The sequence below is a fragment of the Anas platyrhynchos genome, chromosome 2, assembly GCF_047663525.1.
Source record: "Anas platyrhynchos isolate ZD024472 breed Pekin duck chromosome 2, IASCAAS_PekinDuck_T2T, whole genome shotgun sequence".
Lineage (NCBI taxonomy): Eukaryota > Metazoa > Chordata > Aves > Anseriformes > Anatidae > Anas > Anas platyrhynchos.
The window spans coordinates 52,932,723-52,947,347 of NC_092588.1; the positions used below are offsets into that span (position 1 = coordinate 52,932,723).

General features: G+C 38.5%; 1 protein-coding gene across 3 annotated transcripts in view; it reads left to right on the forward strand.

Moving 5' to 3' along the window:
* The window catches only part of LPIN2 (lipin 2), a 47,311-nt gene that overhangs the window by 12,753 nt on the left and 19,933 nt on the right, over window positions 1-14,625 (forward strand). For all 3 annotated transcript variants that reach the window (XM_027451995.3, XM_021268949.4, XM_005009380.6), the window contains exons 2-5: window positions 2,130-2,330; window positions 5,668-5,763; window positions 7,801-8,099; window positions 11,847-11,954. In XM_027451995.3, the coding sequence (XP_027307796.1) occupies window positions 2,139-2,330; window positions 5,668-5,763; window positions 7,801-8,099; window positions 11,847-11,954 (695 nt within the window). In that variant the 5' untranslated portion in view covers window positions 2,130-2,138. The remainder of the gene's footprint in view (window positions 1-2,129; window positions 2,331-5,667; window positions 5,764-7,800; window positions 8,100-11,846; window positions 11,955-14,625) is intronic.

Below are 14,625 nucleotides of genomic sequence, written 5' to 3' on the forward strand. Positions count from 1 at the left end.
TAATAAGGAGGCTGTTCTGCTAATTTCATTAGTCGCTCAATGACAGTTTCCTCTCATCTTTGTCAGCCACGTTGTGCAAAAGCTGTGGGAGAAAATTCTCTAGCATGTTATCTAGCGTGGTAATCCTGTGGTTTATACCAAAAGAGTTTTCAATCTAGATTGTCAAGCCTCTATCTTTGCTTGTTAGCTTTGCTATCCTTTTAAGTTTTCTGGAGAAGAATGGTGTTTGTTTTGTAATTTTAAATCTCAATATGATTAGCTAACGTGCGTGTGTTGGACTTGAAAAGCCCAGAAAGTGGAAAAATACTTATATAGCTGTGCTCTCTCTGAAAGTAGTTTGAGATTTCTTGCACGTTTACAGTTATATTGGTCCTGTTAGATGCCTACAGAATCAGTTCCTTTTGAATGAATGCAGTGCACCCTGTGTGACTCTAAAGCAGGCTTTGAAGGCTCAGAATGGAAGTACTTGATGAATTACCCAGCCAAGGAAAGCAGTATCAGAAGGAAGAATTCTTGTAGTGTAATAGAGTTTTGTTTAGAGGCATTAAGGAAAATCTTAAACGTCATCGTGAATAGAACTTGAAACCCTGTTTGCTAATAAAAACAGATAAGCAAATAGACAAATTAATTTTGGATCTCTTTGAACAAATACTATCCCCAAATAGGTTTTTATAGTTTAAGCCCAGTTACAGGTTGCATTTGTGTGCTTTACTTGTTTGCAGTGGCTCTTTGTTCTCCCAACAGTGGCTTCAGCTTCTGAGTTGTGCATTCCCTTGGATGCCCTTGAAATGGGTTTGTAGCAACCTTTTGGGTGGGAGACAGGAGAGGGCAGAATGAGGAAGGATTGCACTTAGTTCTCCGTTAGAACATTTTTTCCTCCTCTTTCGATTAAAGCTGAGATGTTTTTTGGACTTTGCTTCATAGTTCATGTTGTGTTCTTACTCTGAAAGACTTAGTCATTCAGAAGGTTGCTTAAGTATTTTAATGGACCACAATAACTGATAAGTGATTGTATGTGTTCTTTGTTTATCTTTGCATTTTGCATTTCTTTTCAGTTTGACCAGAGAATAACCTTAATGTTCATCTTCTTTTCCTTTTTTTTTTCCCTGTCCTAAGCTCCCCCATTCTCATCTAGCAAAGGTTTCTTACCCTACACTAAAATTGGTCTTTTCAGTTTCATGATGTCAGAAGTGTAAACAACTGCAAAAACTAAGACTTGTTTTCTCTTGACTGAAACTTTGTGAAACCTCCATTGTTTCCTAAGATAGCTTTTTGCACTTAAAATAAGTTATTGCATGACTGCGTAAACTTGGTTAGGACTTGCTTTTACGTATGAGAATGTATTTATCATTTAGTGTTTACTCTTTGGATATAATTTCTGTGGAAATAATGGTTGTTAACTGGTAGGTTGTACTCTAGTTTCTGTAGATAAGGGGAATGCTCAAGACACAACAATGTCCTTGCTTTTCAAAAAAGTTTTTACAAGCCCATAACATTGTTGCAAGAGTTTTTAGCATTTGTTTCATGACAGAATAAATTCACTAGGGTTGTGCTTCACTTATATAAGGAAAAAAAAAGATTCCTTTCCCATTTGTTTTTTCCAAACTCCTTTGGGCAGCTTATGTCTCTCAGTTAATCTTTTGATAATTTGAGGTGACTTAGCCATTTTTAAAATACAGCATGGTGAAGGAAGAGTTGCATGTTGTAGATTCTATATAACTTACTCTGATGCTTAAGGTTTTCTGCATCCTTGCATATAGTTATCTCTATTTTCAATAAAGGATCAGTTGTATTAAATAGGCAATCTTCAGAGAACAAATTTCTCTGAGCTTACCTGAGTAATTAAGCACTATTTGAATCTAGGCCTTTCAGGTTTTAAAATGACATAATTCAAGATTTACCTTAAAATACTAAATAAATGTATGTTCAAGTTAACCATAAGCTATTAAGAATGGTCTGGAGACTGGCAAGAATTGGCTCAAAATTCCGTTGACTCTTCAAGGCATTTTTGTAAAGCTTGTTAAATTAAGCAGAGTAATTGATAAATGATATAGCATATGTATTTTGATTTTTAAAAGAACTTAGCTTAAAAAAAAAACTTTAATTACTTTTTTTCTTCTCTTCCTTAGTCTCAGACTATGAACTACGTAGGACAACTTGCGGGACAAGTCCTGGTTACTGTGAAGGAACTGTACAAAGGCATTAATCAGGCTACCCTTTCAGGATGCATCGATGTCATTGTGGTCCGGCAGCAGGATGGCACATACCAGTGTTCTCCTTTTCATGTCCGATTTGGGAAGCTTGGTGTCTTGCGCTCCAAAGAGAAAGTGGTAAGTCCAGAAAGTGGGCCAAAACAAAGCTTTGAATACCAATGCATTCCCTTTTTTACTCCTCTTTCTTTCTTTCCCAGCCCCCCACATATCCAGTTAGAAGCTTCATTAAGTGTAAAGCAGTTTCTTGTTACTGAATGATAATTTTGGAATGCAAAACAGGACTTCCTGTGGTAGTCTAAGAATTCTGCAAGAAAAAAATGCTGTTTTAAAAACAGTTCTGACAGCTCTTGAAGTTACCAAGTAAAGAATTATACTACAAGCACAGACACTTCAGTCTTAAAATATTTATGTGGTTATTTATTTATCTATTCAAATATGCTGGGAAATAAATGCTAAATGCATTTAATGCATCCCTGATGCTGAAAGAAACTATTTTTGGGATGTCTGAGGATAAATAGAGTAAATCACAGAATCACAGAATCTCTAGGTTGGAAGAGACCTCAAGATCATCGAGTCCAACCTCTGACCTAACACTAACAGTCCCCACTAAACCATATCCCTAAGTTCTACATCTAAACGTCTTTTGAAGACTTCCAGGGATGGTGACTCAACCACCTCCCTGGGCAGCCTGTTCCAATGTCTAACAACCCTTTCAGTAAAGAAATTCTTCCTAACATCTAACCTAAAACTCCCCTGGCGCAACTTTAGCCCATTCCCCCTCGTCCTGTCACCAGGCACATGGGAGAACAGGCCAACCCCCATCTCGCTAGAGCCTCCTTTAATATACTTATACAGAGCGATAAGGTCACCCCTGAGCCTCCTTTTCTCTAGGCTGAACAAGCCCAGCTCCTTCAGCCGCTCCTCATAGGACTTGCTCTCCAGGCCCCTCACCAGCTTCGTCGCCCTTCTCTGGACCCGCTCAAGCACCTCGATGTCCTTCTTGTAGCGAGGGGCCCAGAACTGAACACAGTACTCGAGGTGCGGCCTCACCAGAGCCGAGTACAGGGGGACGATCACCTCCTTAGCCCTGCTGGTCACAGTGTTTTTGATACAAGCCAGGATGCCGTTGGCCTTCTTGGCCACCTGAGCACACTGCTGGCTCATATTCAGCCGACTGTCCACCATCACTCCCAGGTCCTTCTCTGCCTGGCAGCTCTCCAGCCATTCCTCTCCCAGCCTGTAGCTCTTCTTGGGGTTATTGCGCCCCAGGTGCAGGACCCGGCACTTGGCCTTGTTAAACTTCATACAGTTGACCTCAGCCCATCGGTGCAGCCTATCCAGATCTTAAGGGTTGGTGACCTGTCATAAATATTACCAGGGCTGCATTAATATGGGCATGGCCAGCGGACAGAGGGAGGTGATTGTTGCCCTCTGCTCTTCCCTTGTGAGGCCCTGCTAGGAGCCCTGCATCCAGGTCTGGAGACCCTAGCACAAGAAGGCTGAGAGCCTGTTAGAGCGGGTCCAGAGGAGGGCCATGAGGATGATCAGAGGGCTGGAGCACCTCTTCCATGAAGGAAGGCTGAGAGGGCTGCAGTTGATCAGCCTGGGGAAGAGAAGGCTCAGGGAAGACCTCATTGCAGCTTTTCAATCCTTAAGGGGCCTTATAAAAAAGGTGGAGAGTGATTTTTTGCTCAGGCAGACAATGACAGAACAAGGGGAATGGTCTTAAACTAAAAGAGGGGAGACTTAGATTAGATATTAGGAGGAAATTCTTCACTGCAGTGGTGAGGCAGTGGCACAAGCTGCCCAAGGAAGCTGTGGATGCCCCATCCCTAGAATTGTTCAACGCCAGGCTGGATGGGGCATTGGACAACCGGGTCTGGTGGGAGGTGTCCCTGCCCAGTGCGGGGGAGTTGGAACTAACTTTCTTTAGTTACTTTCCTTCTTTTCTAACTCATGTTTTGAGGTCCCTTCCTGCCCAAGCCATGCTGTGGTTATCTTTGTTTAATGCTGATACGCAGTAGAAAATGCAATTGTTACTATCTACAAGCAAATAAAAATTGGGGATTAAACTTTGTTCATTGGTGGGTGTATTAGATAGGGAATCGTACTGGGTACAACTCTATCTGGCCGGTCTGAGACTGTGGTGCTGCCATCCCCTTGTCCAGGCTTTAGTAATCGTGTACTTAGGGAGTGGGCTGGATTGGGTTGTTAATTTGATTTAAAATGAATCTATTGTGGTGGGGAGTTTACATCCTTGTAAGAATCCTAAGTACTCCCAGGAGGGAGTACTGTGTATGACAATATTCCCTGGGGGTGTGTTACTGAAGGGCGGATTGATTTAAACAGATCGTAAAACTTCAGGACTATATACAGCTATTCTACGAAGTGAAGTGGCACTGCAGGAAACTACCCTTATCTTTATATTTTTGTTGTAAAAGGAGAAAGAAGAAAGGAGAAATAATGTTTTGGGCAGCTTTTTGTTAAGGGTGTGGTCATACTCTGAGTTGCAAGCATTAAGATTTTGCGCTTCTCATAACACAGGCTATCAGCAGTTTTCCTCTTTCTTTTTTTTGTTTTGTTTTTCCCACTTGCTAGTGCTCTCTTAATGAGCACACTGCTGAAAAAAAGTTGATTTTATTGTTTTCCTTAACAGTTCTGCAACAAATTACATCATGAACGCTTTTTCAGCAAGGTATAGGAGGTGATACAGATGAACTTTAAATGCCTAATGTCTGTACAGCAAGTGAGATATGCATACGGCAGGAGTTATTTGAAACTGAGCTTAAAATTGAAGGAAAAAGTGTTCTAATGGAGAACTAAGCTTAAAAATGTCATAAAGTACCTTTTAACAAGTCTAAAAGCATTTTCCCTCTTGCAAAAGCACTATGGTTGCAGAAGAGTTGAGGTACCATGTCATATTCTTATAAACTCATGAGAAGGAAAATCTGAAACAGTATCTGAGTTGTAGAAGGAATTGTGCAAAATCTGCCCTATTGGAAGCATGGGGTTAAGGTTCCTTCTCTGAAAAAATACTGCCTTCAGTGGTCTTCCAGTTTTCCATCTTGAACTTCTGGTCTTTGTGACTGGTTTGTGCTAGGCCCCAATTCAGTCTGAGCTAAAGTATGTAAATACTCTGTCGTTTATCATTCTTCCAGGAAAGAAAGACTAGAGCAGTGCTTATTTATGCTTCTAGCTCTCTAAATCAGGTGAGCAAGATTTAGTCATCAGATGTTTTCAGTTTTTCTTGTAGGTTTTAGGATCTCTACTAACAGCCTGATGTATTTTCAGTTAACAAAATACAAACCATTATAACAAGCTTCTTTCAGAAAGCAGAGGAGGGAAAGTGATGATTATGCAATGGAACAAAGTTTATCATCAGAGATGAGCAAGACTCATGGTCAGTGCTTTCCCCTGTGATGAATTAATCATGTTAAATCCTCTCTTTCCACAGATCGATATAGAAATTAATGGTGATGCTGTTGATCTTCATATGAAACTGGGTGACAATGGAGAAGCTTTCTTTGTACAAGAAACTGAGGAGGAAAATGTAAGAGCTTTGTGCTTTATGATGGCTACGATGCTCTGTTAACAGAGCAATGTGTTGAAAATGCTTAATGTAGTATTGTCAATATGGTAACTCCTGAAAGCTAGATTTTTGTGACTGACTCTTACATCATTTTCATGTACTGCCAAGGTGCTTGGTGTTTCATAGAGTTATGGTACCAGTGATAATAAAGTAACTAGTTGATTATTACCATTAGACCATTATTTGAAGGTCACTTTGTTTTAGTATATTCATTTTGGTTATACAGATTATAACTACAGTTATACAGATTGCAGAGTCTTATAATCACATTTTGTCATATGTTCTTATAGCTTACATTACAATCTCTGTACTAATGAAAGTGGATTAATTTGGCATTTTTTTTTTACAATTTTTAGCATACTTTTTCATGATTTTATTTATGAAATTTTCACCAGTTAGCAATAGCTGCTTTAACTTGAGAATTTTTATTGTGTTAGAAAGCAGGAAATAATGTCCCAAGACATTTTTCAGCGGGAAGATAACAAGCTTCTGAGAAAACAGGAATAGTTCATTTTTAGTCAAGTTTTCTAAGGATGTGGAACCTGTGTAATTGCAGTATTTTTCAGTATAGAGCTTTGGTTTTGATCGCTTCTGTTTCAGGAAGGATATTCAGCAGCATAAAAGGAAATGAATTTTAAATATAAAAATCCAGAATGTTTAATGAAACTAGAGGAGAAAGGGAAAAAAATCTGTCTCAGCAAAGTAAAGGATGAAGTGTGTGTATTCACTGTAGCTATTAGGAATCAGTCTTTCAAGGAAATGAGCTTGATCCTCTTACTAGCTTGTGACAGTGCTTGTTTACTGTGAGGGAATGGACGAAGCTCTCCTTTCAAAAGGAGATAAATATTACTTAAAGTGGAAGAAGAAAATAAACATCTAGACTAGTGACCTAAATGATAAGTTGGGATAGGAATTCATAATATTTAAGAGAAAGCAAGTATGAGTTCTGTTGTAACGTTCACCATGAATAAAATCAAAACTGAAAGTGCTTCTTTATAGCTGCAAGTTGTTAGCCATTGATGGGAACTGATCAGTCTTAAGATTATTTTCAGAAACGAAGGGTGATTACCACTAACTTTGTATATTAACTTAGAGCAGAAGTTTAATATAAACTTAGAAGTCCCTTACCTGGGCGTAATGTCTTCTGGAAAGCTGGTAGTTCATGCTGAAAATAGATTGAGTTAGGTAAGAAGCAGCTGATTGAGTTGTTTCTAGTGCTCACAGATGCTTTTTTCTATGCATTTCTGCTACTGGTCAACATTTCCTTGTGGTACCTTCTCGAAGCTGTGTTTAATGCTAAAGCTCTCATCAGAGGTCTCAGTGAATTTGGAAAGGCTCTTTCAAGTGGTCAGTCTTTGCTGTTTTCAGAACTTGATATTCAGAAGAAAGATCACACACAGGCATTGAATATTTAGTTCTATTGCTACCATTAATTTGAGCCCATAACTTTTTCCCATCCATGGAAATTCAGTTATCTTCTCTTTCTGTTCACTTCATATTTGTTCCTTCACGGCGTATTTCTTTCAGTCTAGGTCTTGATATGTTTCAGTTTGTTGTTGTGATGTAAACAATTCTTTCAACAGAAGATTGAACCAGATAATGTCCAGATATCACTTCCAACCTTTCTGTGAATCCAACCTTTCAACACCTTTTTATGAATCTGTTTCAAAATAGATAGATAACATTGGGTTTAATCAGTCTGTTTTTAGTAATACATTTGCTAAGTATGGATGGAACTGTTGTGACTGTTTTGCTATCAAAATTAAGCGTGTGTGTGTGCCTTAAAACTGTAATAATATTAATGTTCATTTATCTGAACTTCCTGTAATCCTTCCAGTGAACTTCCATTCTGGATATCAGCCTCTTATATCGCTGGGCTATTGTATGGTTTCATGTCTAAAAATAGATGCAAAGATTAGTAATTATCCTGTATGCACATAACAAGTTCTGTGTTGTTTTTTTTTTTAAATTTGTGCTTCATTTTCTTTTTTTGTTTAGGAAAAAGTTCCTGCATATTTGGCAACATCTCCAATACCCACTGAAGACCAGTTTTTTAAAGACAGTGACAATCATTTGAAATCAGGTGAAAATGAGAGGACATGTGCAAACTCAGAAATTCCACATTCTGTGGAACCAGAGACTGTATTCACCCCAGGCTCTGTGAAAAAGAAAAAAAGAAGAAGAAAGAAATACAAGCAAGATACGAGGAAGGAAGATCAAATGTCTTCTACTGGGACAGAAGAGATTTTTGAAATGGAAATAAGCTCAGATGATGAGAAAAGTGTTCAACCCCTAAGGTAAACTATGAAATATTCGCTGAGTGCTTTTACTGGTATTACTGAGCTTTTTATAAGTGACTTGCACCTTTCCTCTATGCGAGTAATGTCTAAGTTTCAATAGGCTTGTAGGTAGGCTCCTGTTAAACAAAATCCCAAACTGTTGCCTTCTGTATTCTTACAGAGTCATTCAAGTTTGGCCGTTTTGTTGTAAACATGAAATCCATTTAAGTCCATTCTCATAAAGAAAAATGTCCTGATCTGTTGTGTAACTTCTTTGAGGCAGGGTGGTCCAGTAGTGTTTGGAAACCTGTAAGTAAACTCCAATGTGGAATGTCTCTAGTACACTGCATCTGACTCCTCTTGAAGTTTACTTCAGTAACTACAAACTACAAAAATTAACACTCCTTTACGTTAATAAAGGGAACTCTCTACATATGTGTAGTTGTGGTGGGGAATAACCAGCCCTGTATGCTGAAGTGGATAAACTATTAGTAAATTGGAGCTTGCAGTAAAGTTGTAACACGTACTGAGAAATGTTAGGAGAACAATCGGAAGAATTATGGACATAAAGCTATCAAGCATTTAAATATTTAAAATCCAGGGAAAGCCTACTCAACAGGGTTGCATGGAAATTTCTTAGGCTGTTGAATGAAAGAAGTGAAGTTAGTTTTTAAACAGAGCTCAGTGTTTTATTGGACAACTTTACTGCTAAATGTAGTATGAATAAATTCTATATCTGCTCTGGGAAATAGAAGAATGCTTTGGTACAATAATAAAATGTAACTGAAAAATCTCTCCTTCAGTATGGGTCTTCAGGGGAGTCGCAAGCTTAATAATAAGTAGCAGTCAAAAAGATCAGTGCAACAGAAGAACGTGAATCTAAGTGATATCACACCTATGCCAGTAAAACACAACAAAATTTGGAATTTTAGGTGTCTTCTAGAATATTTGTGGTATTACTATTCCATTTGTTTTCGTTGTCATGCTTATGTCAAAGAATTTTCATTGAGATACTGCTCTCTTGAAGATGAAGATTTGGTATTTCGTTTGGCTTGATTTTTTTTCTGCCTTTTTACTTTTTTTTCAGTTTAAGAAAAGCAAGATTTTTAATCAGGCTTCAGTGCAAGAGCATTAAGACAACAGTATCTTGTCATAGTGAAAACATCAAAAATCAACCATCAAGTATAGGAAGCAAGCAAATACACCCTGTAATGATTTAGTCTTCATTCAATAAGTCATTGCAAAATTCATTTTCTGTCATTGCAAATTTAAGATGTTACATCAATAGTAGTTGATTTCAACAAGTGTTCAGAATTCAAATTAATATTCTAGCAATTATCTTAATATGATGAGAGATGAGTAAAAATTTGTAGGTTTGACTGAAATGTCTGGTCTAGTTGTAGCCGAACAAGCAATAGTGTTTCCATAAAGGTTATCCCAGTTTTATTTTTGTACTGTCTAGAATGAAGGATTGAGAAGGCTTTTTATTTGTAAACCAGAATACTTTTAATAACAAAAACGGCAGTAGAAATGCCTTGTCAGTGTTGTGATGCAAAAGGAAGGTGACCTTATGAAAAAGGAATGCTGTTTTCATGTGAATGATCATTAAGTGCAGGACTGAAAAATTAAATTGTACTAATTGAAACCCAGAGACAGTAAGTTCATGGCTATGTATCTATTAGTGGAGTTCATGGATGATCATTCCAGAGGCTTACCAAGGCAGGAAATAAAATGCTTTGTGATAAGCATATACAGTTTCTTTTCCAGTTGAAGATACTGTTGTAGAAAAACATTCATAAGGTTTCTGTGCACATCCTGTGGGGATGTAAGGTGCTATCAGTAGGTTTGCAGTGTTTTTATAGCCCTGTGTGATATCCATAAATGCCTGGTACTGAAAAAAACTCTCTATAAAGAAATAAAACCTTACACTGCTATTAGACATATCTTCAGATTGCAGAGTGACACCGAGAAAGGAAAACAGAGGGTGGAGTTCCAACAGGAAGGTCAAAAATTCAGCCATAGGTACCAGTACGTCATGTCTTACCTAGTTCTTTCCTTACAGAGTGGTAAACAAGCTGTTTCCTGTTCCTCGGGAAAATCCAAAATCTGTTTCCAAATGTTTATGGAGCTTTTTTTAAATGGCCTTTGTCTCTTCTAGCTATGATGGCATGCTGTAGATCTAGTTATGTTATAAATGCTTCAATAACCTAAAATACCAGCAGGACTGAGATTAGTGCATGCGCTCAGAAATAGAGGGCGTTTTTTTTCCCAGTGCTAGGGGTGTTGCATAGTGTCAGTCCTGGGTCATGCTCCACGACTGCTCCCAGCCCTGTAAAATGGAAATGATTTTCACTTTCAATCCACACAATTCATCCGTGCTTTCAGGAAGGCATTAAATGTACATTAACCTTCTGGAGCATTCTAACATAATGCCTTTAAATGATTCATTGGTTTCTTAAACCAGCCATGCAGTGCATCAAGCTGGAAGAAGTTAATCTGTCTCCAAAATCTTCAGTATTTAGATTCAATATAAAATGGATATGTATGAGAGGAAGTGGTAGCAGTCTTTATGAACGTTGCAAAGTTAGTAGTTTGGAATGAATAGTGAACTCAGATGTTATAAATTGGTATACACTGATTAATTCTCCACTCTTATTTTCAGTGATCTTTGACTGTGTTTGTATTTTTAACCTTAGAGATGAGATTTATTCACTTAGAGTTTTGTGTTTTGTTTTGTTTTTTTTTGGTGCTTCATGTAAACTCATTTGGTGGCCAACTCCTAGTGAACAAAATCTGTTCAGTACCACCTACTTGTCATCTTGCCCACCCTCTGAAGTCAAAATATTGAGGACCCCTCTGTAATAGTTTTCTAGTGTGCTTTTGTTAATCTTTTGATAACATCTTTTGCCTGTTTTTTAGATACTTAGCACTGAATAAAATAGTATGAAACTTTTCTATTATAGCTTGGTTTATGAGTGCAAAGGTGTGTACAAAAGTCTTTGCAGCTATAACATCAAGCCAAGCTTTCATCATCAGGGCTCTCATTTCATAAGAATAATAATACCTAGTATTAAGATACATTTATGAGTTCAGTATTTAACAGAGTCTAGACTCTTCCAAATGAAAGACGTGCTCAAATGAGAGATCACTGTAACTGCTTACAGCCTAAGTAAGCTGCAGTATTAAGTAAGTGTGTAAAATCTAAGTATTTATGTATTTTAATATATAATGATAATTTTTTTCTATGTCCATAAGATAAATTAGCATTAGCATTCCAAAAGAGGTTCAGTACAAGCATGCTGCTAATGGAGGAAATATTTCTTCTTTCTTTCATAGTAATGTCTTAAAATAACTTTTTGCATTTTACACTGAAGTTACAGGCTCATCTTTCTTGTATTATTTGCACTGTGTAGCCATGATGCAAACTTACAGATGAATTGTGTGGCCAGCAGCAAGTCTAAGTGAGGGTTTTGGTAGTATTAGCTGGCTGTAGAGAGTGGTATCACTTAAGTTATCATGAATTCCTAGTTCAGTATTAACTTACATGGTATCAGAGACCTTCTAAACTTGCAATATTTAAAAACATTTGATTCTGTAATAATTAACTTGTTTACAGGTGTGCTGCAAACAATTAATTCTTTAAGCTCTACACTTCTTCCTTTAGATCTTGGATTTTTAATAGCACGTAAAGTCACTTTTCTAACTGAATTAGTAATGCAGATTTCTTACAGTTGACTTATTAAATGTCTCATGTTATTTCTACAGAGGATCCTCAAATTCATCACCAAAAGGCGAAGAACAAAAAGAATCCTTGATTTATCACTCAACGGATCATTACCCCTTATCTGATGGAGACTGGTCTCCTCTGGATAAGTAAGTCACTTTGTAATGTCATTGTGCATATAAAGATGAATGATTATAATAAATGTGCCTTTTTATTATTATTTTTTAATTCTTGATCTGTAATACTATCCAACTCGTCTAAGTTCTGTGATACCCAATGTGGCGTAAGCTGCTTATTTGGAACTTTGGGGAATTTTCCACTCTATGTATTAAACCAAATTTTCATCTTTTTCCTCACATGAACAAAATATTCTTGCTCAAATTCACTATCAAAGAAAGAAAATACCTTTCTCAACAAAATCTTATTAATTGTACGAAAAGTTCCTGTGTTCCCATGACTCACACTAGCATAAGTAACATTTGATATGCCATAAGGCAGAAGCACTGGGTATGTAAGTTCGAACTTGTCAGGTGCAAATTACTTGAGGTAAAGCGAGGTCCTGAGTTCGGATCATTGCAGCACAGAACAGAGGATTTACTAGGTACCGGAACACTAACCCAGAGATACCAGAAGCACCATCTGTTGATTGTGGATTCTTACAGATGGCATGATAAGGCTCACCAGTCAATTTTCAGTTAGTGACTGGGGCATTTATGAGCTTTTTCAAGACTCATTCTTCAGAAGTTTGGCTTTACCACTCTAACACTACTCTCTATTAGTGTAAGTAGATGCAAACCTTGAGGTGAATTTTACCTGAACACTGAGCATAGGGAAGGGCGTGTATGTAGCAGCAGATGCTGATCAGCATGCTATGATTCATGTCAACTCTGGTGAGTGTCTAGTTTTACTGCTTTTCAGTTTGAGGAGTCTACCTCACAGCAGATACTTTCATGGTGTCATTCGTGGTGACCATTACTGGTCAGCCCTGTGTGGTGGCCATTGTTGCATTTTTAGCTGCTCAGTGTACCAGGTGCCTATGTTTCTTTACTCATACAGCAGAATAGATTAAGCTTCAGAAAATACTTAAAAATAATCTCCCTGCTTTGGGTGTTTTCCAGGGCCATGGCCTCAGTAAGTCTGAATGCACCACACCATGCTTGGTGCCTGCTAATTCCCCAATTCCCCCAGTCATAGCTTGTTAATGAACAGAAGCCTCTCAGAAGCAGTTGGACAGGAAATCCCATTATTGTTCCTTTTTATGTTTTGGGCTGACATCCACATCCTCAATTGTGCTTAATAAGTGTAGTGTTCAAATGTTCCCTAAAGGTTTGTGGTTGAAAAGCATCCACAGTGCTTGACCCTGAATGATACAGTGCCACATGGATTATATCATCTAGTTAATTGTAACATCAAGTCCTTCATCAAGACAGGCTGGTACTTCTTTTCAGTTTATCGAACTCTAGCTAACATAGGCTAGCAGATTATATCTAGGAGACAAGATCCTTTCAGTGCTAATCTCCTTTCTTCTTTACATGTTTATTGAGATAGTCTTCTATAGCAATTTGTCTGTGAATCTTGTGAGACGTCTGGACTGTCTGTTTTTTGATTTCTTTTTTTTTTTTTTAGCAAGAAGCTTTCCAGTAATAAAGAAATCAACAATTTTTATTTCCCTTTTTTTTTTGGGGGGGGGGGGGAAATCTATCTGGGAAAAGGGAAGTTTTACATTGAATTATTTCTCCTGAGCCACCAAAGAAAGATTCTTTAATGCATATATCATACAGTGAAAGAAATTAGAGGTTATAATAACCGTTTGTTTTTTTTTGGGGGGGGGGGGGGGGAGATCTGGAACAGCTAATAGTCTTTTTTTTTTTTTAAATTAATATGGTAACTTCAGCTGTTACCATATCTCAAAAAGAGGATTACTTCAGAAGTTAATCTTTGAGATGTTTTCATATGAAAGTTTTACAGGGCATAGATATGTTTGATTGTGAATATAGTGTTTGTGATTTCTGGTCTTGTCTTTTAATTAATGCAGCCTTGAAAATTTTTACTGCAGGTACTGCCTATCACAATAAATCATCTCCAGTGGTATCTGGGTGACTGGTTGGTAAATTGCCACGTAAGGGAGTAGGTTCTCCGTTTCTTGGTTAGCCTGTGTCAGTTTTCCCACAGCATTCTCCTCAAGAAACTGGCTGCTCTTGGCTTGGACTGGCGCACGCTTCGTTGGGTTAGAAACTGGCTGGATAGCCGGGCCCAAAGAGTTGTGGTGTATGGAGCCAAGTCCAGTTGGAGGCCAGTCACTAGTGGCGTCCCCCAGGGCTCGGTGCTGGGGCCGGTCCTCTTTAACATCTTCATCAATGATCTGGATGACGGCATTGAGTGCACCCTCAGTAAGTTCGCAGATGACACCAAGCTAGGTGCGTGTGTCGATCTGCTCGAGGGTAGGAAGGCTCTGCAGGAGGATCTGGATAGGCTGCACCGATGGGCTGAGGTCAACTGTATGAAGTTCAACAAGGCCAAGTGCCGGGTCCTGCACCTGGGGCGCAATAACCCCAAGCAGAACTACAGGCTGGGAGAGGAATGGTTGGAGAGCTGCCAGGCAGAGAAGGACCTGGGAGTGATGGTGGACAGTCGGCTGAATATGAGCCAGCAGTGTGCTCAGGTGGCCAAGAAGGCCAACGGCATCCTGGCTTGTATCAGAAACACTGTGACCAGCAGGGCTAGGGAGGTGATCGTCCCCCTGTACTCGGCTCTGGTGAGGCCGCACCTCGAGTACTGTGTTCAGTTTTGGGCCCCTCGCTACAAGAAGGACATCGAGGT